We start from the raw sequence: 27,525 nt of genomic DNA, 5'->3' as shown, positions 1-27,525 counted from the left end.
GCTCATCCTGATCTCCCAATCTTGTCCAAGCCACAACTTACCTTTGACTGGTTATTTATCTGTTTCCCATGAAACAAAATGTGACACAAGGCTGGTTTAATGTGGGAGATAACCAGCTCCCCTTAAAAGGGGCATTCTACAAAAATAAAATTGCCTTAGCATAGAAGGGTTTCCCTCTCCATTGACTGAGGAAAATTAAATTGAGTGCAACATCTGTGCAGACACCACACTTCAGTGACCAGCCCAGTACAAGTACCGGGTGTCGACTGTATCAAATTTACAACTGTCTTACACCCAACACTATCCCCAATCGTCCCTAACTGTCGTAAATTATTATTTATTATTCATTTATTTTAGTGACAGGTAGAAATTCATGACGACTGGAAACAATGCCGAGATAAGCGGAGAGCATATACAGCGCCTGCTATTATCAAATGTTCACCCATCTGATACCAACCAGGCTAAAAAAAGTGGCTGGTTACTTTTAATGCATCTAAAACGAAGCTTCTATCTTTACACTATCAACGCTCTGATGCCCAGCTGTCATCAGCTGAAATGAATGGCTCTCGTCTCTGGGAGGTCTCATGTTTTGTCAAGTTTCTGGGCTTGACCGTTACTTCCGATCTGAAATGGAACACGTATATCAAATCCATTGCCAAAGTCGCTGGAAAAATAGTGGGACCCTTCTACTGCTCCAGTAGATATCTCACTCATTATGTAATTCTCTATTTAGATAAAAGCCAGGTTCGGCCAACGGTGGAGTACTGCTGCCACATCTGGGCAGGAGCTGCTAGAAGCAGCTTATATTGTCTTGACAGAGTTCAAAAAAGACTTAGTGGGAGATGTCCTTTTCTCTTCCCTGCAACCTCTTTCCCACAGAAGAGACGTTGCGAGCCTGTTTCTGCTTTATAGTTATTTTTATGGCAAGTGCTATTCTGAACTTCAATCTATGATTCTTCTCCTCACCAGACTTTCACGAAAAATACTCATATAGCCAGAACCACTATCAACAATTTCCCACACTCTTTATCTGTGCCTAAACCTAAATGTAGATTCCATGAACAAAGCTTCTTTCTTAAAACTGCACGCCTGTGGAACTCTCTTCCGTTTGCCTACTTTCCAGCTGACTATAATCTGATTGTCTTCAAGTCCAACGTAAACAAGTTCTTGATGAACCGTCCCCTAAGTAATCCGATTTACAAAATTCCCACTACTTATGTTTACTACGCTATAATCGCAATGACTAATGTATACCCATTAACACTTATCCTCGAGTGGCCTCCGAGCCTTGATAAGTGGAACTTCTATATTTAAAAAAAAAAAATTCGACGATCTAACGAGAACCGATGTGTCAACGTGATTATGCCGTGTAAGGAAATATCAATCCAGAAAGGGAACACGCAAATGCCTGGACATTTGCTTCTAATGTTGTTTTTATTTACGTTGAATTTTGAATAATGAATGATCTAGACATTGAGTTTGTTTATGGATTGGGTGTAGGAAACATTTCGTTTCATATTCTTAAGAATCGTTTTGTGTCTTTCAATCGTAATTGTGCCCCTTTTTCTTCCTTAGATTTCTACAGATGACCATGTTCTTAAGAAGAAATTGAGACGCTTAACTAATCGAATTCAAGTTAGCAGATGCTAAATAATTCAAATGAATTTTTTATTCAATTATTTTTTTGGCAAAATTCACACTTAAATAAAGTTCTTTTTTGCCAAAGTTTCCAGATAATTAATATAATGAGTCTATAAACTTTGTTGACCCTACTGCACCCGCGATAACGAACCACGTCGAGAGAATGTGGAGGGAAGCAAAGCAAAGAAACAAAATCGAATGTGGGACCAACGGGGAACTATCAAAAAGCTACCTGACAGAGTTCATGTGTTCCTTTCGCCTGCATAATGAACCAGGTAGCTCAATATAACCCCCAGCTTCCTTCCACTTTGTCTACGCCCTCTTTTCTATCTTTGCGGTTATCGTCTGCCCCTGCAGCGACAGAAAATTTGCCAACCACCCTACCTTCTACGTTAAAAAAAAAAAAACAACCAAACAAAAAAACATAAACATGACCACTAACAATCGGCAAAAAATTAATAACTAACAAGAAAAAAAATCATAACAATGTCCTCGAAAAAAACAACAATATTGGCCTCACACAGCAATAAATAAAAAAAATTTTTTAATTAATAGATTTCATAAAAAAACATCTACAAAATTTTTTTTCGTATCTTCTTTACAGTCTTTTATTTCGTTTTCGTTTTCTTGTTAAAATAAAAGTTTTACATTACCAATGGTGTTTTGCTTATTTTCTCCTTCACATTGACTAATGTATCCCCATTAACCCTTATCCTCGAGTGGCCTCCGGGCCTTGATAAGTGGTTATTCCTGTGTAAAAAAAAAACATATATTACCAACTATTTTGTGTTATTTGGGTTTTTGGTCTTCATCGCGTTTCTGCATCATCATATACCAATTCTTCCCGATATCTGCTCAGAAGCGCTCAAAAGTTCGGAAAAAATCGTATTAACAAAACTGCATATGTAACGTAAAAACTAGTATTAACAAAACTGCATATGTAACGTAAAAACTATTATTAACAAAACTGCATATGTAACGTAAAAACTAGTATTAACAAAACTGCATATGTAACGTAAAAATCGTATTAACAAAACTGCATATGTAACGTAAAAACTTGTATTAACAAAACTGCATATGTAACGTAAAAACTCGTATTAACAAAACTGCATATGTAACGTAAAAACTAGTATTAACAAAACTGCATATGTAACGTAAAAACTCGTATTAACAAAACTGCATATGTAACGTAAAAAATCGTATTAACAAAACTGCATATGTAACGTAAAAACTCGTATTAACAAAACTGCATATGTAACGTAAAAACTAGTATTAACAAAACTGCATATGTAACGTAAAAATCGTATTAACAAAACTGCATATGTAACGTAAAAACTTGTATTAACAAAACTGCATATGTAACGTAAAAACTCGTATTAACAAAACTGCATATGTAACGTAAAAACTAGTATTAACAAAACTGCATATGTAACCTAAAAACTCGTATTAACAAAACTGCATATGTAACGTAAAAAATCGTATTAACAAAACTGCATATGTAACGTAAAAACTCGTATTAACAAAACTGCATATGTAACGTAAAAACTCGTATTAACAAAACTGCATATGTAGCGTAAAAACTTTTAAGCTATTTTACAGTTTTGTTGCATCATATCAAATTTGAAATAGACATGTGTAAAAAAGAAATTTTCGTTTCTTCCGTTTTCATTCTGTCTTGTAGTTGTATTTATATAAAACAAAAGCTAAACAATAAATAGAACAGAGCGTTACAAAGCAGGGACAAAACAAATCGCAATAAATATTTTTTTATTAAATATCGTAACATTACATAAAACGTTACACCCCATCGTACTTTCATCTTTAGAAGAAATGCTCACTTTCCGAACATTTAAATGCAAAACGTAGCAATTCACAAAAGAATATACGTTCAGTGTTATTGCCCTATAATGAACGGTTTCTTGTTTTCTTTGTGGCAATCTCGTCAATGACATTGTAAAAATCTATTTGTTTCGTAAGTTCATTTTCAATAGACAGCACGGCCAGATCCGACAATTTCGGCTGGCTCATGGTTGACCGGAGGTAGTTTTTAAAAGTTTCATTTTGGAGAAACTTCTCGCACACGATGCCACAGAAACATATATTGTCAGAAGAAATGTTAAAGCCAACGTAAGATATGGCAACGATTCAAGAAAGTGACATTTTATGATAAACTGTAGGAATTGCATCCCAGTGTTTGGCTTCCTCCAAGTTTATTTCAGTTGTTGTAGGTATCGCCTTGAACGTGGAATTTCCACACAAAATCTCTTTAGATAGTTCATCATACACAGCCGTGAGCTTGGCAGCAGACAACTGTATTCCTTCTTCGCGGGCACAAATAATATTATCCGGCAGAACGGCAGAAAAGTTCAACAAAATGCCATTCACTGCCTGTACTCTGTTATTCAACTCGATATGGAAACGGTCCAGACACTCTAACATTACTTTCTTAGTCTCCTCCTGCAATGACAATCCAACATCTCTTGCCTCCTCTCCTGACATTCTGTTCTTTCTTCTGATTCTCCTCCCTGTATGCAAGTGTTTGCTATACGGCATTGTCAAGAGCATTCAGACGTTGCTCTTCCAAAAAGACCCTGAGAGCCCTTAGTTTGGTAGCAACCATGTCCAGGGCAATACCTGTATGTACTTCTGAGCTACGTTTAGTTTTTGTAAAACGTCACTCCAGAATAACAAGAAAACAATGAAAGAAAAGTCGCATATAGCTGGTAACAGATTGTGCGCAGCGCCTTTTGTCTTGTCGGTTTCTTCGACATCACACAGAGATTCAATAGCTTCCACAAACTGGTTAAACTTCTGTTTCACCGGCTTCACTGCATCAACATATGCACTCTAGCGAGTTGTGGATAATCTCTTCACTGTAAGACCTGTGTACTTCACTAACACATCCCAGCGATGGGTTGACAGAGCGAAAAAAGTGTAAAGCACCTCAAGACTGCCAAAAAATGTTACACAAGAGAACGTTTCCCATAAAGGTTCAAAGAATGATTAAAACAAGGTACAAAAACGGCCGTTGGATTAATGTCCTTGATCTTATTTTTTTTTTTTTTTTTGCACACCACCATGGATTCCGGCCACACTTGCAGCATTATCATACCCTTGACCGCGACCGAACTTAATATCTAGTCTTTCATTTTCTAATTTCTCGAGGATCTAATAAGTCAGTACAGTAGCTGTTTTACGTTTCAAATGTAAAAACCCCAGGAATGACTCACGCACTTCAACTGCACCATCACTAATATGTACATATTTAATTGCTGACATTTAATCTGCATGCGAAACGTCTGGTGTGCTATCAAAAAGTATACCTAAATACTTTGCATTCTTGACGTCAGCAACGAGTTTTCCAATCACATGTTTTGTCAAAAGAGAAATAAACTCGCTCTGTGTTTCAGGCGACATGTATGAACATATTGCCTGACTGTCCACCCTTTGCTGGAGGCTGAACAGATGCTCCTTTAACACTAGATCCCAGTGAGATAACAATTCGACAAGTTCCAAGAAGTTACCTTTGTTTAATGAGGACGTATTCTCGCGATGTCCTCTAAATGTCAGGTTTTGCAAGAAAAAGTATCACATCTAAAACTCTGCACAGAATGTCTCTGAATTCCTTTTCTCTTTTTCCATAAGGGAAATGTGCGCTGCATCGATAGTTTTTGCAGCTGGAGTCGTGAAGTCAGCGTTTTCCAATTCTCCTAGCACGACAAATGGTCCTTTGATTGTTCATGATCAATAATTTTGGGATTTAGCTTCCACCAGGGACGAAAGTAGATGTTTCAGGAGCCTTGTCATCTTTGGCAAACAACCGACAGCAAAAGCAGTACAACTTTCTGTCATGCAGCGAGTAAGCCATCCACGATCGTAAAACCCTGTCGCCATTTAACAATGAGGAATAAAACCAGGTTGTAGAAAGTTGCCGAAATTCACCTTTAATCTTTGAACCAGGTCTTTTAATCGACTTGAAAGGTCCCTGCTTATTCTGGAATGGCTCGCTGCCCCTTTTTATGATATCAGTTCTTATACTATCAGGCACAGGAATTTGCCACGATGACACATCGTTGAATGTTGACAAATTACTGACGGTGTTGACGGTTGAACCTTCAAACTCTTCTTCTGATCGAGCTGCAATTGCTGTATCATAATATTCTTCAATATAAGTGTGTTCTGTTTCGCTGTCTCTCGATTGATCATTGAAATAGACAACACCCAAAACCTTCTTAACCGCACCAATCTAATCTCCTCCGATAAAAAAAAACAACATTTTTCCTCGAACTAAAAGATATCAAGCAAGTACTTATCAATAACGGATTTCCAAACCATATTGTTGATCAGCAAATAAAATCAATGCTCCAGAACTAAAATATACCACCACAAATAGTAATACTCCACAACAGCAATATTCTAATACCATTAACCTATTCTACTGTAGCCACATGCCACCGGGCTTTAAATTAGAAGAAAAGGCCGTAAAATTATTATTCATAGATATGTTCCCCCACCGACAACAATAAAATTAAACTTATAAACGATAAAAACTTTAAAACCCAAAATCTGCTAACAAAAAACAATGTCTCTTCTACCCTCAAACCATGACACCGAACCAATGTCATTTACAAGTTCAAATGCCCCTTAAGAGAGTGCAGCTCTCATAACAACTATAAAACAAATAGTTACGTTGGTTATGTCGGTTATACAACGACTAGCCTGCCACGTCACCTTAACATGCATAATACAGAATCAAGTGCAATATTACAACATTTACGAAAAAAAAACATAACTGCCCCTCCTCCGAAGTTAGAGAAATTCTTGTCAGCAATACACAAATAATACACCACGAAAGCAACGTCAGGAAGTTAAAAATACTTGAAGATATATACATTTAAACGCAAAACCTTTCCTGCAATCAAATCACATTCCTATCTAGTGAAAACACACTGTTGTAACCTCTCGCCCCTAACTGAACAAGCCCTGGCCACAGAACAGGGTGTCCCCTCTGTCGCACAGCTCACATGCATTCCCCGCTGCTACTATATATAAAAACCACCAGCTCTACTTGCACTAATACTCACACTCTCCTCTTTAAAATGTTTTCTTCAAAAGAAAAGCAATACTGCGACCAACTTCGAACTACACATGGAAGTTATATCAATTCCTTCGATCCACATGCTAAAAAAGATCATCAGAAAACTTGCAAAAATAAAAAAGATCTAAGATCTCTGTTGTCTTTAAAAACGTTTGTTTAAATGAAAGAATGCTGTCCAAATACACTATATATATATATCATGTCGAATCGTAGAAATTTCCAGGTTGGTACCTGGGGGCGTGTTTAATTCACTGGGGGAGATGCACCCCGAATAAGCTCGCCTGGCGGGTAGGCAACAAGGTGGTACTCCACGTAATGGTATACCGGCAATCTGCTATAAGACGCCTTCCTGGACCTGCATGCCAAGCACATGTTTGCCACAGCAAATGCTGACATCTGTAGTGTGTGTGTGACACGAAGGTGCGCCTTGTGGATCACCTAAAACATTTCCTGGTTGAAGCTGGCTCAATCGTGTCCAAGTTCTATTTTTTCGGTGTTGGCAAATGGAGATTATGTCAGAAAAATGGCATCTGTTTGCCTGAAACCGCAAATATACTATTACTATGTTTTAATGCCTTACTCAAGTGGGAGCAGTGTAGTATCTGTTTTATTGTCATGATAGCATATTCACAGACATCACCTTTTTCTTTAGGGGCAGTATAGAATATGTTCCTTTGTAATAATACAAACATTAACTTTTTTTTTTGTTTAGCTTTCGGTCCTAAACAATAATCGGTAAATACTAAACATCCATAGAATTCTATTGCTAGGCATGCATTAGTTTTACCTATATATATATATACTCTATAGAATAGATACCTATTAGCCACAGTTTGTGCCCAGACTATAAGTGATCTATATTAACTAACAAACTACATTTCTTTCACTTAGATGGGAAACATTCTAGTGATCATCTTTACATGAAAACTAACACCTAACTGCATCTCGAAACACACTCTAACTTTTATACTATAATTTCCCAATTAGGCCCGAATCCAAAAACCATATTTGATCTTTTTTTCCTGGCAGAAATTAATTTCAAATCTACAATCAATACTCATACATAACTCCTTTTCAAACATAACAACATCTTCCAATTCTGAGGAGTGTAATTTCAAAGCATATACTAATTCTTTGATACTAACTCTATTACTCCTAACTATCCATATGGGGGCATAGAAATACCTGGCCTTGAAACCACGCACGCGGAAAACCTTCTCGGTGCTGATGGACCTGTAGATCTGATCAGGTCATCCATCTAGGATAAGGAAAACTCCGATTTGTAAACCTGTGCCACTGACCTCATATGTCTTGGCACAAAATGGGAAAGGAAGGCCTCCTCACTCCTGGATGACAATCTTCCTAGAGCTGGTGACTTGATCAAATCACTGGTTTGTAAACCTAAACTGCTTAAGGAGTAGATAGGCTCTGCCTATCGCCCAGCTTCCATAATCCTTCTTTGCCTATTAGCCAGGAGCAGAGGTGCAGCTGCAGGGACTCATTAGAGACGCTCAATGCTTAGCCTTGTTTCCTGACTAGGACAATAAATGCTGCCCTCCACATTTGCCTCATTCCCTTCCCCTACACCTGTGCATCTTGGGGGTGCTTGTTTACCATACATGCTAACATGATTGGACTGGGCCACTCCTGTTGGACAGATTTGAGGGTACTGGTTTGACAGTTGCTGGTTGCTGTTTCCGACTGACAGTACAGGAGCCCTAACTCTTTGGTAGCACTTAGAGCGGCTGCTCTATCATCAGTTGTATAATATCGGGATGTTTGTAGTGCCATGTCGTGCATGGAAAAGGACCCTGCACTCATCTCTGTGGATGAGGAGCCGGCTGATGGTCTACTCATGTTGCATGATGGTGACTATGCACATCCGTTTTGTATAAAACCTCACCCTAGATATGAAAAACTATGAAATAAAATGAAATGACAGCTCAATTCAAAAAAACGTTCGAACCAGACACACACTCAAACAATCCTTCCTTGAGGCTTGCATTTACCAATATCTGAGGACTTAGAACTTAGATAATGTAGAATAATTTCTCCTAGCAAACTCGCCGGATATATTAGCACTAAGTGAAACTAACTTGCACTCCTCCATCCCATCTAACATCTTTAACATATCTTCCACTTTGCCGTAAGGACTCTGACAGATACATGCATGGATTGGAGTCTATATTCGTAACACCTTCCCCATGTCTAGGAAATCTAAACTAGAATCAGGTGACCAGCCCTTCATGTGTTTTAAACTAACTTTGCAACATAGCGTTCGCTACCTGTATTTTCTTTATCGCTCTCCATCAACCCAGGACTGTACTATAATCAATCATGTCTCTGACAGCATAGATGTAGCACTCTCCCTTGACACTAGTGCCGAAATACATGTGTTTAGTGACTTTAACACTCACCACAGAAATTGACTTGGCTTCTCTAACTACACTGACACAGCTGGTTGCATCATCTATAACTTTGCTATAATCCATTCTCTGACACAGTAACATTCCTGACGCGTCTCTCAGATCGTCAGGACCAGCAAGCCTCACTTTTGGATCTATTTCTGACAACTGTTCCTGATGATTGTGTAACAAATGCTCATTGCCCACTCGGGAATGCTGATCACGCTGTAATAATGATAGACATTACTCTAAACTCTCGATCCCAAGTTGAAGAGCCATTGCTCAAAAACAACAAGGTACTACAATAAGGCTGACTGGGAAGCCATTAGAGATCACACCAGAGACGCCCCATGGGTAAATATCTTTTCTCCTCCAGCAGAACAGTGCACAAATGAGACTACTGAATGGTTCAAAGCAGAAATCGAAGCACATGTTCCTACACGAAAGTTCTATAGACAAATAGACAAAAGTATATAGAAGCTAGAAATAATTGCAAGAAAGAAGTAGCAACAGCTAAGAGTAAATACACTGAAACCATTAGGAAACGCATTGAAGTGCAAAAATTAGGAACTCGTGATTTCTGGAAAATCTACAACTAAATAATGGGCAATCAACAATATCCCTACTATCAAGCAATCATGAGGTTATTTGCACAGCAACTGAGAAAGCTAACATGCTTGCCCATCAGTTTGCCTCAAACTCTACCTTGGACCCAGCAAGCCATTCCCTCCCTGATTTTCCTCTGCGGACAGAAACCATGCTAGATGATCTAAAGATCACGCCCTCCCAAGTACAAAAACCTAGACACCTCAAAAGCATGTGGTCCTGACCTCATCCCAGCTGTGCTATTAAAAAAATGCTCTGCTGAGGTCACTCCTGTTCTCTCTTTAACAAATGCCTTAACGAATCTCGCTTTCCTGGCTGCTGGAAAACTGCTTCTGTCGTACTAGTTTACAAAAACTCTAGCGAAAGAACTGACCCATTAAATTATCGCTCAATTAGCCTCCTCCCTCTTTTCGCCAAAATATTTGAGTCCTTAATTAAACAAGCTCTAGTCCACCATCTTACAACTACTAAACTTCTGTCAGACCACCAATCTACTCCAGATATTCTAACTGTAATCTCTGAACGTTTATACTAAGCACTGAATAAGGCAAGGGAAGGGAAGACAGTAGCCCTAGATATATATTAGGCTTTTGACAGGGTATGGCACGATGGTCATTTCATGAAAATAAAATCCGATGGTATTACTGGACGAATACTTAGCATAATCCTTCTTAAATGAGAGAAGAATCCAGGTTGTCTTTGATGGGCGTACATCCAAAAAATTTGATATAAATGCAGGTTTACCTCAGGGATCGATCCTTGGACCTTTATTATTTCTGATATTCATAAATGACTCACCTGATAAAATTGTCTCTGATATGGGTATATTTGCCGACGACACCATGCTCTATGGCAGGCACGTACGGAAAACTAATGAGCACATATCTAAGGTAATGGCCGAAACCATAGAGGAAGATCTTCAGTCTGTAGTGGAATGGGGTCATAAATGGATGGTAATGTTCAACGCTGCCAAGACAAAGCTAGTTTCCTTTAATAATTACATGAAACCTTACCAACCACTAATAGCTTTGGCTAGAGATATTTTACCTGAGGGCACTTCGTTCAAACTCCTTGGCTTAACGTTCACAGGAAACACGAGTTAGAATAGATACATTGAGATCATTGCCAAGGCTGCAGCAAAGAAGGTGGGCTCTCTCTATCGTGCTAGAAAGTTACTTCCGCCTGAAAGTATCCTGTACCTCTGCAAAGCCACCATTCACCCATGTATGGAGTACTGCTGTCACATTTGGGCTGGTGCATCTGCTACTAGTGTTTCACTCCTGGACAGGATCCAAAAAAGAGTCGCCAACCTAATAGGTACTGAACTGGCATCTAAACCAGCCCCTGTCCCACGAACGAAATTATCAGAGTTTGAGAGAGGAAGGATTCTTGAGCTTAATAGGGGTGGACTCTCCCATAGATCCATTGCAAATGAAGAGAATCGTAATAAAACGGTCATCACAAATTTTTTAAGAAATCCAGATCAATATGGGCACAAAAAGAGTCCAGGTCAACTAAAAAAAATAACCCCATCACTGGATCGCCGTATCAGAAGAAGTTTAAAAAAACTCCAGTATGTGCTCAAGTCGATTGAAAAGCCAAACAGCAGCAGAATGTAGTCCTAAAACCATCAGAAGGCATCTAAAAATGAAGGGTTTCAATCATATAAAGCAACTGCAGAAACCATGTCTTCTTGAACAGCACAAAACTAACCGACTTAAATATGCCGCCAAATACCAGACTTGGGATGAAGAGAAGTGGGAAAATGTAATTTTCTCCGATGAGAAAAAGTTTAATCTAGATGGTCCAAATGGATTTCAACACTATTGGCATGATAAAAATTTGCCCAAAGAGACTTTTTCAACTCGGCATAGTGGAGGAGGATCTTTAATGATCTGAGGTGCTTTCTCGTCAGCTGGGACCCTAAAGGTGCAAGTAGTGAAAGGTCGGTAAACATCATTGAAATACATTTCAATGCTTGAAAATGCTTCTATCAGGACTGAAGGTCCACGTTTGTGTGGAAGAAATTGGATTTTCCAGCAAGACAACGCTGGTATACACACTTCTTGACAAGCACGAGAATACTTTTCTTCAAATAATATAGAATTGTTAGATCATCCAGCATGTCCTCCGGACCTCAATCCCATTGAAAATCTTTGGGGATGAATGGCAAAAAAGTGTTCAAGGATGGAACCCAGTATGATTCGATAAAGGAACTTTTTTTTCAGTACATGGGATAAAATTCCTTCGCAACTGATAAAAAACTTAGTCGCAAGCATGCCGAAGAGAATTTTTGAAGTAATAATGGAGGCTATACTAAATACTGAGACCCGTTTTAGTAATTTATAATTGCCTTTTGTTAGATAAATTATCAGTGATCTTATCATATTGACCAGGTGAAAATGTTTGTTTTTTAAAAAAATAATTATTAGATCAGCGTTAAGGTTTCGAATGAAGCAGATTTAATTTTTTTTATCATATTTTCCCTTTTGGCAATGGTTTCAACCATTTGTTTGATTAAAAATTCGATAATATGTATAACCGCTTACTTTCTTAAGTGGTCTTATGATTTTGACCAGGACTGTATCTGCCACATATACTTAAAATATATATGGCAATTAAGCTACACAGAATATTTCGCATTTGATTCTCGTGAGAATTCATCAGGCTTAGATATATCTATATATCTATATCTATATATATTTATATATATCTGTATATATCTATATATATCTTATTATTATCTATATATATCCATAGATCTATCTATACATATATCTATCTACATACATCTAAAGATATATATATATATATATATATATATATGCATCAATATATCTATATATGTATCTCTCTCCCTCTCTCTCTCTCTCTCTCTCTCTCTCTATATATATATATATATATATATATATATATATATATATATATATAATATATATATATATTATATATATATATATCTGTATATCTGTATAAATACATCTATATCTATATCAATATCTATATTTGTCTCTGTCTCTGTCTCTGTCTCTGTCTCTCTCTGTCTCTCTCTCTCTCTCTCTCTCTCTCTCTCTCTATATATATATATATATATATATATATATATATATATATATATATATACTAGCTGGACGTCCGGCGTTGCTCGGTCGTACAAAATGCTTAAACATGATATTTTAATTTATGCAGATTGCGTATAGAATACTTTATTGAATCCTATATATTCTGAGGAATAATTTGCCTGATGGACCAATTCGCAAAATTAAATACAAAAAAAAACAAAAAAACAATTATGATAATGCCATCCATCAAATTCCATCTGTGTTTGTTTACTATATCACGGCAGCTGATATTTGGGCTTGACGATCTCCAAAAAAAAAAAAAAAAAAAAAGAATTGTTACAGGGAATATTTTACGTTACGGCGACCAAGCTTACACGTATATATACGTATATATACGTATATATATATATATATATATATATATATATATATATATATATATATATATATATATATATATACGTATATATATACGTATATATACGTATATATATATACGTATATATATATATATATATATATATATATATATATACGTATATATATATATATATATATATATATGTATATATATATATATATACATACATATATACATCGAGAGAGAGAGAGAGAGAGAGAGAGAGAGAGAGAGAGAGAGAGAGACAGGGCGAATTGAATGATGCGTTGTCGGCAATCGGTATACCTCACCAACATTTTCAAAGGAAAGGGAGGAGAGCGACTTTTAACAATAAACAAGGATTTAATAACAATTTGTTCTGGGTAATTTGAGTCATGCTAGCGGGAGACGAAAAACTTGAGAAAATGCTCCAATTTTAATATCAAATTATCTGCACACTTGCTTAATCTGTGGAATTTGATGCAAGTCTCTCGCCAGACTTGGATATCATGGGTGATTTAAAAGTTAATGAAAAATTAGGTTGACTAAAAGTTCTTGGGGAATTTTTAATTTTGGTTTCAAATGATGTATTTTCAAATAAATATTCGTTATAATACCTTTACTTTGTATATAATATTAAACCGCGTTTTTCGCACTATCTAATCTTTTAAATTACAATCGTTTTAAACGAATTATTTCTTTTTTCAGAAAGTTGGATACAAGATGGAAAAAAGCAAATTCGCACAATTTTCTTATTTTAATTCAAGCTAGACTGAAAAAATTGCTAAAACAGTGATATCAACGAAGCATTTGGACCAGAAACCACTACTGAACGTACAGCACAATGGTGGTTTAAGAAATTTCATGGTGGCGACAAGAGTCCTGAAGATGATGAGTGCAGTGGTCGGCCATCGGATGTTGACAACGATCAATTAAAAGCCTTAGTCGAAGCCATTCCACGCACAACTATTTGAAACTATTAGATGTAACGTATACGACGATTTCCAACCACTTGAGAGTGATTAGAAAGACAAAAAACATAATAAATGCGAGCTTCACAAATTGAACGACAACCTAACGGAACGCCGTTATGAAGTGCCATCTGACTTTTCTTTTATGCAACTGTGATTTGCAATGAAAAGTAGGTTCTTTACGACAACCGGCGACGATCAGCTTAGTGGTTAGACGCCAACAAAGCTCAACGACACTTCCTGAAGCCAGAGTTGCACCAAAAGAAGTTCATTCTGTTTGGTAGTCTGCGATGTGTCTCACTGATCACAGTTTTTTTTGAATGCCGGCAAAACTATTACGGCAGTGAAGAACTGTCAACAAATGGATAAAATGCATTAGCAATTTCAATAACAACATCCAGCATTAGTCAACGGAAAAGGCTCAGTTATTCTCTTCGACAATACCCGACTGCACATTGCTTAACCAACCCTGCAGAAGTTGAATGAATAAAGCTACAAAACTCTGTCTCATACGCCATACTCTCCAAAACTCTCACCTACCAACTATCACATTTTCAAGCATCTTGATAACTTTTCGCATGACAAATGCTTCAAAAACCTAAGCAATATCAAAAACACCTTCAACGAATTCATCGCTACCAGAACGCAATATTTTTACGTTATTGGCATGGCTACACTTGTTTTGCGTTCCAAAAAATAAAATGGGTTGATTTTGATGGTGCTTATTTCCATCAATACGTTTTTATTTGAGCCAAAATATGTTTATCTGAATTTGAGAGTTGAAAACCGCAAGAACTTTTTTGTCAACCTAATAACAGAAGAACTCATCTCACACACACACACACACACACACACACACACACACACACACACACACACACACACACACACACAGGTATATATCTATATGGATATACATATATATATTTATTATTTTAGTAAAGTATATTTTTGTAATTCTTTGTAACACTCTTATACCAATCCGTTTTGTTTAGAAGCTCAATGTATTTTAAATATAAAAACAGAGCATACATAAAAGAATATCAGTCTAGTTACATTCCAAGATTCAAATATTTATTTTTCATGTAAAACAGCTCCTCCAGTACGTTAAAATCTAGGTAGATTGTTATAGATCCGTTTCGTTATGCAGAGACAAGCGGATATTATTATGTTAATACTGGCTCATTTCGTGCATATACTCTTCAGAAAAAAATTGGAAATTCTTTGCTTGGATAGGAAAAATGCATGGCAATACAATGCACACACGGTGTTGAGACTTCTATGATTTTTTTTCTTATTGCAACCACATGCCATAGAAAAGACTGAGACTAGCAATATAGCGTGTATGAGGGAGAGGTTGGAGAGAAAAAAAGTGGGATTAATTAAATTGCAGACAGCATCTTAAGCAGGTTTTAAGAATAACTTCCTCATTCCCAATCTCTTACTCAAGGAGAGTTCTAAAAACAACCGTTTCCCTTGACTTAATTTACAGCTTTAAATTCTTTTCTTTTCTCTTATAAAAAGCTTTACTTTCTATTCTGTCTGTATTGAGCTTTTTTATTTGGTTGGGATTAATTCATGCATATATAAATTTTAATATTTATATTATATTGAAGTTTACCTTTGATTATATCGGGTATGTGTAAACCGTTTGGAAGTTTACTGTCAGCACTAATAAAGATAAATTCTAATCCCAGAGAAAAGAGGAGGGAAGATAAACGAATAATGGTTTGATTGTTTTGATTTACGGCATATCAACTCTATTTGGGTTATTTAATGCAGAATCCAATCATTTCATTTATTTATTCATGGGGTTTGGTTTGGTTTGGTTGTTTTGTTTTTTTTAATTTAAAACTGTTGTTTTTGTTTTTAACTTAGCAGAACATAATTGAGTTTTGGAAAGGAAAGGCAAGAAAAAAATCAGTAGGGCCTTTGATAAGACAGGGAGGCGTTGAATATGAACGTTTCTGTTTAGAGCACAATTTAATCATGATACTTTAATTTTTGCTTTAAAACTTTAATTAAAGCCTTTATATATAAAAATAATTTTATAAAATCAACAGTAGATTCTCTACAGTGCAATGTAGAATAAAATGTATTGTGGACTAAATCACTGCGAAGATGCATGTGAAGCTCCCTCCTAGCGCACCATGGTGAACTCTTGACTGCAGCAGGCAACCAATTGATTTGGTGAGAATGTGAGCAATGTCATTGATTTTGATAACAATAAAAGTATTGGAAGCGTGTAACATTCGGTGATCCGAATTCGACCCTGTGCAACATCTGGTCTCCCTCCTAGTATATATATATATATATAAGCCGTCAAATCTGAAACTCCTTTTAGGATAGATATATTAAATTCACATTCACTCACCAATTGAACCTATACGCACTAGTATTTTTAAGATTTGGAGCGGCCATCACACACACGTACGAATATTATTCTTTAACCTCCTCATTTTTTTACCATATCTCAACACAGACTGAAATCCGCACCCTTATTGGGTCTTATTTACATACAACCAAATCTTATTTTTCACAACATCTGACAGAACCTCCTGATATTAATTCCTTTTGATGAAAAAGACTTGATATTTTCATTGTAAACTTTGCTTTCGTATAAGTTGTATCGCTTGGAGAGTACTCTAGTTACTAATATCAATAGATCAAAACATGCCCATCACTGTGTAGCAACATATTAATGTTTATGCAAAAACAAATATAGATTACATATATATATATATGTATGTATGAAACAGCGAAACAGTACTGTATATGGATGACTATATATATATATATATATATATATATATATATATATATACATATATATATACATATATATATATGTATATATATATATATATATATATATATACATATATATATATATATATATATGTATATATATATATATGTATATATATATATATATATATTATAATATATACATGTATATATATATATATATACATGTATATATATATACATATATATATATATATATACATATATATATATATATACATGTATATATATATATATATACATGTATATATATAATATAATATATACATATATATATATATATATATATATATATATATATATATATATATATATATATATATAGTAATTTATAAAATATATATGGCGATTAAGCTGCACTGAATATTCTGCGTTTCATCCACTCTAGGACTCTTCAGGCTTATGCACGAATTTTGTGGTTGTCTGTCGTTTTTATATACGCACCTTCTATTGAGATTTTAATTAGCCAATCAGCTTTCTAGTATCCACCGTGCCCTTCCTATCAGCCAATGAACATGCACTTACCAGACAAAGGCCTATTCACACTCTGGTTGACCTGTTCCTTCGTGTGTGCTCTATTTAGTCTGTATATCTAGTTTCTTGACCTGTTTTAAATCTAGGTTAGTTTTTTTTTTCTTTTTTTATGTTCGTTTATATATATATATATATATATATATATATATGTGTGTGTGCGTGTGTACATATAAATATGTACATACATATATGTGTGATAATTTATGTATATTCATGTTTATTTAATTTAGTTATTTGTTTATTTTCTATTGTTTTTGTTAGTTTTAAAATTATTTTGTATCGCTATCCTAGAGTAAATTTTATCCTGTGAACACAGTTCTTCGCTATTTCTCTTCTACAGTTTAATAGATGTTAGGGTTCTTTAAAGTACAGGATAGCAAATTTTTCATGAAGGCATAATCTACATGGGTTGTCTAAGTCTCTACATGTGGTAGCTTGTCTTATTATTTTCCATTCGACTACCGGCGAATGCCCGCTTTCCTTGAGTTCCCAGTATTTATTTGCTGGCGTTGTTTTCATACAGTGTTTTTTATTGTTGAATGTACTTTTGTGGTCATAATATCGAGTTTTGAAGTCTAAGGAAGTCATACCTACGTAATATTCCTTGTTATTCGGGTTTTCTTTCGCAAATATTGTGGCCTGGTAAACTACGCTTTTGGTTAGACATTTATTTTGAAGTGGACAAAGTGTGCGGTGTCTACAGTTGCATTTATCTTGTTCGTTATTAGTATTTTTATTTTTATTTCTAGTATGGTTGTTGTTGTCCGGGGTTGGTTTATTATTATTATTATTATTATTATTATTATTATTATTATTATTATTATTATTATTATTATTTTCTACTAGTGTTAGTTTTATTTTTGTCATGGTGTCTACATTTTATTGTTTATTTTGTTGTTTACATTGTTTTTATTTAATATTTTGTTATTATGTGCTTTAATTATCATCTCTAAAGTTAGTAAGTTATAAAATGGCGATTAAGAATATTCCGCGTTTCATCTACTCTACTACTAACTAGCTCTACCTTCGTATTGAGCACTTTTAAAGTAAATACTTAAAGTTTATGCATAAATTTATACTTTCGTATATTAATTTTATGTGAGTAAATGAAGTAGTTATACTTAGCTCCTGAAACAGTTGAGCACTCTCAAAAGAATTTATTTCACCACATTAAAAATAGATATGGAAAGAGTTAATTTCGAAACATCGCTAAAAAGCATCCCCACACCTAGCAAGCATAGATTATTAAAATAATTAAAAAAACAGATGAACTAATATGCCATTATTAATTTCGGAAAAAAATTCCCTTTTCAAATGGTAGACGTGACAGATCGATTCAAAGCATGCTAGATGATGAGATATGTCGATGATGTCCTGATCCTCACATCATCACGTGCCGATGCTGAGAACATCTACACCATATTCTCCAATACTGACCCACACATAGAATTCACCATCGAACACCCCAGCGATGACGGATCCCTATCACTCCTAGATTTCAACCTCAAAATATCAGACGAGGGGACCGTCACTACTAAATTCTACCGAAAAGCAGCCAGCCAAAGTATATTTGTACACTACAAGTTGGCCCTCCCTACTTAGGCCATTATCGGATATGCAAGGAATGAGATCATCCGCATCAAAAACAAGTGCAGTAAGCCTAAGGACAAGACAGAATGCACAAAACAGTTCCACCAGGTCCTAGAGACAAACGGATACGCCAGCACTGTCATTAAACACCTCTGGAACACAAGAAAACATGTAAGAAGCTTCCCCACCAATACCTTCTTTCCTTAAAATGCCCCATCTCAGTGACAAGATCACAATGGCTATCCACAGGGCCATCAGAAGGGAGGGTCTCAATATGCAACTAGCCCACTCCGGACCATCCCTTAGACAGCAGCTTTCTAAACGCAAGCACAACGAGGACCCACCACCATGCACACTGACAAATTTCCCAGTATACCCCGCAACCATATGCCACCGCACACATGTAGTCTACAAACTAGAATGCTCTGCCTGCGGAAAATTCTATGTGGGCAGCACTACATGACCCCTACACATAAGAATCAAGGAATACACACAAACACAAGTATCATCATTCCACAAACCCCTCAACACCTGCAGAAACACTAATCTATTAAAGTCGATATTTTAACCACAGAACGCAATATTGGGAATCTTCACATAAAAGAATCATTACTAATATCAAAATTATGGCCAGAACTCAACAACAGACTGGAGCTCGGATCATCATTCATTATATAACTTTACATACGGCTCCCACCAAAGACTTACCATTACAACCTTAACCCATTAGAACAGGTACACCACTGCACACCGCCCAGACACTAACTTACAGTCCAGACAGGGCCTTACCACTTTAATAAAATAAATTAAATAAATAAGTAAATAACAACAATACATATTAAAAAAATAATAATAAATAGTTAGCTGAAATAACATAAACCAATTTATATATAAAAAAAACCGTTTGATTTAAGCTAACCCACCTATTCAAACCCAAATAAACACTAACAACAAACAAATAAATTAATAAACAAATAATAATAAAGAATTAAATAGAAAAAAATGTTCCATCTATAACCACTCATAGTTTTATTAAAATAAATAAATTAACAATTCCCAAGAAATGTCAATCCAGCGCCCCCCTTCCCAGCTATCTTCCTATTCCTGACAACCGCACCTCTAACCTAAACACCCCAACAGCCGACTGAGAGCACCCTTCCCGCACCCTCTCACATCCCCCCTTCCACTTCTTTCCTCCAAAAGCTAACCAGTACCAGCCTACTAGCGACTTATGTGATCTAGATACACCAAGTCATCCCACTGAATATGCCAGGATGTTAATAAATTAAACAAATAAATGAATAATACAGAGCAACAAAAAATAATAATAATAAAGACAACAAAATAGATAGAGAATATACAAAATTAAAAAAAAACTTACGCTAAAGCAACAAGCTATAAATTAAAAATAAATAAATAAATAAATAAATAAATAAAATATATATATATATATATACAAAAAATGTTTTATAAAAAAGGAACAAAAAAAATATATTAAACCCCCTCCTTATATTTGCTCCGAGGCTCTACATAGCCATCCAATTTCCGCTTCATCATCTAGCATGCTTTGAATCGATCTGTCACGTCTACCATTTGAAAAGGGAATTTTTTTCAAAAATTAATAATGGACATTGTCGCAGACATAACAAGTAAGACATTTGTATTTAATACAACTGAATAAATATATGTATATATAGACGTATATGTATGTACTTATTGATTTGTAAATCGCCACTTGTCTTCGTCTTCTTCCAACAACAACGACTATATCTCATTCCTCGCACTGTGATAGCCTTCTAATTCTCTACTACATATATATAATTATTTACTATAATATTTAAATACACTAGTGTTCATCCCTTCGGGAATCATCAATGCAGGATGTCAGGATTTACACCTGCCGACCGATTCGACTCTATTAGCAAGGACCAAATCCATTTGGCCACCGTTAACCATGAGAAATACTGTTGAAATTTAAACATTTATTTTTAAATATTTTTTAATGTCTGTCATAGTGATCTAATCATTATATGATGGTCTGTGCATGCAAGTTAAATAGACCGACTTTATTTCAACTGAAAGTGCTCAACAATAAAGAAACAAGTTTCTTAGAGGCGCTGACATAATTATTTACTATAATAATTAAATACCTACAGACACTAATGTTTCATCCCTTCAGGAATCGTCAGTGCAGGGTGTCACGATTAACACCGGTCGACTAATTCGGGCCCAGCAATAGAAAAGCCATTTCTGACTCCATTAGAACCAAATCCATACGGCTACTGTTAACCGCGAGAAATACTGTTGAAATTTAAACATTTATTTAAAAAAAAATTTTTAACGTCTGTCAGAGTGATCTGTGTTATAGCAATCTAATTAATATAAGCGGCTGTTCTTTCATTCTTTTTCTATATAGATGCAGTATTCCCGGTTTGCTTAATGATACTTACGAAGTTCAGCAAGATTCCCCCCATGGTGATCTCATCACGGCGTCCATTCCACGACACATCGAAGATGGAACTGAGGAATACAACAGATGTTATCTTTATGATAACGAAACACTCAATGGCAACAGGACGCAATCCAAATGCAGTTCTTGGGTTTATGACAAATCGCATTATCATAGTTCAGCTACGAGCGATGTAAGTATATGATCATTACTGCCATGTTCATTTTCTTTATACTTTCTTCTTTGTAGCTTACTAGCAATCTTACTTAGCGTTATGCGGATACCAAATCTGTTGATCATAACTGGGACCATTTGGTAATGGTATCACCTCGTTCCGCCCATTTACGGGTTAAATACTATAACTACAAGGTAATGTTTAACGGTCTATATAGGCTGCAAATGATTTTATTGCTGTAGTTTTTGTTATATACACTGCGTATCAAATTATTAACGAGTTTACATTTTTTTAAATATTTAAGGAATGAATGAATAAAAATCCATGAAATTTTAAGAAAGTGCTCATAATACTATTCAGCTACTTCAGTCAGAAAATAAAAGTATTTAAAGCAGTATTAACGAAACTATGGCAGAAGATAAAAATATCTGTTGCTTTCATTGTGTCAAGTTATTAACAAGGTTGAGAAAAAAAAACATTATACCCATAACTTTTTAATTGAAATAATTTTCAAACATTAAATTAACAAGGAAATATGCTTAGAAAACAATAACTACATAGCAATTTCTACGTTGACATAATTAGTAGGGGATATGTGATCCTTTTTTATGAATGACTTATAAAAGACATTATTCCACAGAATTAGTCAAATTTGTGATTTCGCCAACAGTTATTCCTCCCGATAACTCTTGGAGAGCATCCCACAACTCATCTTTGCTCTTAAATTGGCGTCCACTTGCATAGAAGCGTCGCTTCATGATACTCCAAAAGTTCTCAATTGGGTTTTAATATCATATTAATGCAGGCTACTCCATCTTCTGTAGCCCAGAGAACCCCAGTTGTTGCAAATACTCTTTGCTTTTGTTTGCTGCATGCGAGGGAGTATTATCCTGCATAAAAATAATGTTTCTTCTGAACGTCAATCATTGCTTCTTCAGCCATGGTTCAAAGTACTCCTTCAGAAAAGCTATGTAAGCATTTGACGTCATTTTTACACCTTCTGAGACTCTCCATGGGCCAACTAAAGTACCTCCGATAATCCCATCCCAAATCATTATCCCACCACCACCTTGTTGGCGCCTTAAACGCTGATGACTATATCGTCCATCCCTTGCTCCAGCCATCTGGGCCATCAAGGGTGACACACACTTCATCCATGAACAAAACTTTGGAAAAATCCGTTTTCATGTTGTCCTCTGCCCATTTCAACCGGTTTTGTATGTGATGTTGCTTTAATGGAGGCATTGTCACAGGCTTAACAGACTTTGCCACTTCTTTCAGAAGGCAACATCGAGTACTTTTTCAGACATTCTTCAATCAGGCTTCATCAAAGACTTCTCGACGTCTGCCCAGGGTTCTTAACAACTTCATGTTTAATTTGGAGTAGAGAACGGCATGAAACAACTCTAGATTTACCTTTATCAGCTCTCTTATGTACCTTTGTAGGGTCCTTGACAAAGTTCTTCACAGTTTGATGGTACCTTCCTATCAGTTTTGATATTTCGAGGGTAGTTTTACCTTTTGCTAGCTGTTCTGTAATAGTACCCTTTTCTGAGCTACTCAAACCACTTTTAATTGATGACACAAACTGCCTTGTTAATCATTTGACACACCTTAAATACCCTCGATTCAGCAATTACGATGGCAAATTGTTTACAGTGTGCAGATCAGTACGAAAATTTCACAGTACGCGCAGCTTAGCATTGCCAACATTTCCTAAGCTTTTGATACGAAACCACCAGTAAGTTTCTGAAACTGGTAAAAAAAATGTTATCTCGTTAATAATTTTTACACGCAGTGTATTAATAAATACGGAACCATTTTCATTTAAAATCCACTTAGTATTATACATTTATAATTGAGAAAAGAACACTTCAAAAGTGTCAACAGAATAAGCTAAATAAAAACAAAATGGCCACCGAATTTGAACTGATGTTATGTTTATCTAAAAATGAAACGCGAATTTGTAATCGAAATCATTCCTCATTTAATAAAAATTATTAGGTAAATTATTGATATTTAACAAAGCAACAACAACACCATGTTTTATGTCTATGCAGAATTTTACTTGCGTTTTCCTCTGATATTTCCTCTGACAGCGACATTTAAACATTACCAACTGCAACTCAACTCTCTCCCTCAGTGTATGTTCTTCCCCCGCTACTCATAAACATTGAGAATAAATTTACTCATACATAATTTATATTGCCGTTATTATCAATTTATATTTTGATCTTGCATGTGTAAGCTAAATAATCTACTATTTAGTTTATACGAAACCTTTTTGCTAGATGTGTCTTTGTGTAAGACATGTTTTGACCGAATAATCCACATAATTTATTATTCAGTTAACCAATTATTGCGTTTGATAATATCGGTTTAAAGAATACAAGATTTACAAAATAACAATCAACGAACACAATCTTTGGCTTATCTATCCAAACGAAAGTAAAAAACGAAATTCAATTTCTCATGTCAACGAAAAGGCAAGAGTTTAAAAAGTTATTCCTTTTAAAATTGATGATTTTTTAAAATATTAAACTTAAACTAAATAATTTGAATAACTAAAATTCGTTTTAATTTGTAGAATCTTGTTTAACAGAATATTTAAAATAAAATATGTGTTTAAGAGTTTCTAATTAAATTTTTTTCCAGATCCTTTTCAATTTGGAATTTTGAACACCAAACAAAAATAAACTATGTTTATGAATTTTTGAGATGAGGATTGATAATTCCTATCATTTATATTATTCGGACTATTGTTCTCATCTTGGGTGTTATTTTCATAACGTTTCAGGCAATGTAACCTTTGACCTTCTTTGGGTGTATTTCTCGAACTTTGGAATCTTTCTGTCGAACTTGGGAGTCTGTACGGAATTTCGAACAGGAAGAAGTCCTAAGTAATGCAGAATCGTATTCTTTAGTATCGCTCATACTGAGGATTGAACCTTCAACCTACAGAAGAGTGCCATTACAACTGAATTTTACCTAGGAATTAAGATCTAGACAATTCTAGTATGAAATTTGGTAGCCTTAAATCTATTCTTGTCTTTAGATCTTAATACTTATCATTATAGATCACTACTTATTCATAAAGATATATATATATATATATATATATATATATATATATATATATATATATATATATATATATATATACGGCATGATCATGTTGACACGCCAGTTCTCGCCAAATCACTGAAGTTATTAACGTTGAGCCTAGTCAGTACCAGATGGGTGACCATTTGGGAAGGGTAGGTGCTGTATGTACCGCGCCGAGTCGTAGACATTTCCAGTTTGGAATCTGGAGGTACATTAATTCACTGGGAGAGATGCAGCCTCAGTCTTCGTTAAGACATGCATCTAGGAGAAGGTAACTCTGATGTAAAAACCTGGGGTCTACTGTATACTCTGTCCTGTTGAAGTTATCTGCACCGGAAATAGTGCAATCTGCGACGGTGTGGAAGGTTCTACACATAATCTTCGCCACTATAAACAAATTTCTGTATGGATTTTCAAGCAACTTAGTTGTTGTGACAGAACCTCATACAGCGAAATCGACAGGAGGTTCCATATATATATATATATATATATATATATATATATATATATATATATATAGAGTGCATTGAAAAGAAATCAATAAAGTGCTATCTATCTATCTATCTATCTATCTATATATATATATATATATAGAGAGAGAGAGTGCATTGAAAAGAAATCAATAAAGTGCTATCTATCTATATATATATATATATATATATATATATATATATATATATAGAGTGCATTGAAAAGAAATCAATTAAGTGCTATCTATCTATCTATCTATATATATATATATATATATATATATATATATATATATATATATATATATATATATATATATATACTCTTCAGAATAAAATTATCTAACAATAAATTGGTATGGAAACCTGTGATTATAAGCTTCACAAGATATTACTGGCAGTAATATTCTATAAGTACTATCCCACCTTAATAAGAATTGCCCGATATACAAGATAGAGTAAATAAATCAAATTTTATTCATTCAATTAATTTTAAAAATTATGCCATGAAATGTTTGAATTTCAAATCAAAAGATTTTTTATTATTCTATGTAAGAAAAAGAATACATTTGAAATATGAATAACTCCTTATCCTATAGGATTTCGATGTCTACCATCTCTTCAGAGGAGAAAATATTAGCAAATAGTTATAATGGTTTACACCTTATTTGCTAAAGTCAGTGAGACATGGAATTAAAAGTTGTTTAAGTATTTAAATGTCATAGATTAAGGGAAGTTAATGAAAAGGATATAAAAATTCACATCCAAATTGCATGGTAAAATCCAAAGTCAATGTCTTTGATAGCAGTGTTGTAAAATGATCCAAACTGTATTTTGAGTAATCCACGTCACAATGTAATGGTCCGAAGTAGGTATTTTCCTGGAGCAATTTTCTTTGTTTATATAATGAGTCCGGTAGAAAAATTATATATACGTCCGGTGAATCTGTTTATTAATAAACATATAAATTGATATATTTAATATTTTTTATAATTATAGAACATAAGCTTCAAATTCCACTCCAACATAACTTCAAATTGTTAATAAATTAAAATTAATGAATAGAGAGAGATAGAAAAAAAGAAAAAAACGAAAGAAAATAATAATGAAGAAATAGAAGGGGGGAGAAAAAGAGAGAGGGGGGAAGATGAACTAAGAAAACGAAGTCAATATAAAATAAGTGACAGACCGCGAAAATAGGTCAAAATGCGAAAGTAAGTCTAGACATGTGCAGGAAATAAAAAGGAAGCAAATAAAAAATAACGCATGTCAAATAGAAATTCCCGTTTAAATTAATTTAAATCAATTTAAACAATTCAAATCCAGACAACTCAAAATAATCTTATCTAATACATACAGTAATATTCTTGTTAATTTTATATGTACTGATAACATCCTTTAAATGACAATATTAAACTGAAAATTTAGAACTGTAATAATCTGTGTAAATAATCTGCAAGACTAAATCTAGGCATATTAATAAAACGTGTTATAAATATTATAATACTAATGATAATACTTTACTGAAAAAATATCATAATATTAATAATAATAATACTTAACTGAAGAAAAACTTTATATATATAAGAAATTAAGGTATAATAATAATAACGATGGTAATAATAATTATAATAAAACAGGTTTACTATAATACCACAAAGATGACGCATTATTGAGTATTATGTGTTCATATTCATATGTGGGAAAATACCTATTATTATTCTCCCCTCCCCGATTTAGCAAAAACACATGTTAAATGTGTGTATATTCTTTCACGCATAAAAATATGTTTGTTTAGAGATGAACTATAGATTTTAGTTTTGCTGGTAGTTTCAAATCAATAAATATTTATCATTTTATCATTACTATCAGCTATAGGAAATTTCGTTTGAAAAAAAATCAAATAAAAATGACAATTAAAAGAATCGGTTTTGGTATCGGGAAATAAGCACAAATTTTTCCGATTCCAATACCCACAAAAGTTCCGATTTTTCTGATTCTAGATTCCGATTAATCGTCCCAACACTAATATATACATATATATATATATTGTTTTAACAAAATCAAGACATCAAGGAATAGATTGATAGCATCAAGTTAGTTACAGTTGTTTCAAGTCTATTCGGACAAATTCAAACATTATATCGTTCGAAAATTTTCACAAGAACAGCTTATCGTCAGACGTATTGAATAAAAACACTTTAACAATGAACAGTATGGAGTCCGTTTTCC

General features: G+C 34.5%; 1 protein-coding gene across 4 annotated transcripts in view; it reads left to right on the top strand.

Annotated features, from left to right (window-relative positions):
* The window catches only part of LOC145247518 (organic cation transporter protein-like), a 139,891-nt gene that overhangs the window by 42,874 nt on the left and 69,492 nt on the right, over window positions 1-27,525 (top strand). For all 4 annotated transcript variants that reach the window (XM_080109334.1, XM_080109337.1, XM_080109336.1 and 1 more), the window contains exon 2: window positions 21,511-21,736. In XM_080109334.1, coding sequence (XP_079965460.1) covers window positions 21,511-21,736 — 226 coding nt within the window. The remainder of the gene's footprint in view (window positions 1-21,510; window positions 21,737-27,525) is intronic.

Source organism: Euprymna scolopes, chromosome 25 (assembly GCF_053919585.1).
Source record: "Euprymna scolopes isolate OS-2025 chromosome 25, ASM5391958v1, whole genome shotgun sequence".
In the NCBI taxonomy this organism is placed as follows: Eukaryota; Metazoa; Mollusca; class Cephalopoda; order Sepiida; family Sepiolidae; genus Euprymna; species Euprymna scolopes.
The sequence above is the reverse complement of the archived record's forward strand: the minus strand, read 5'-3'. Positions and strand labels throughout refer to the sequence as shown.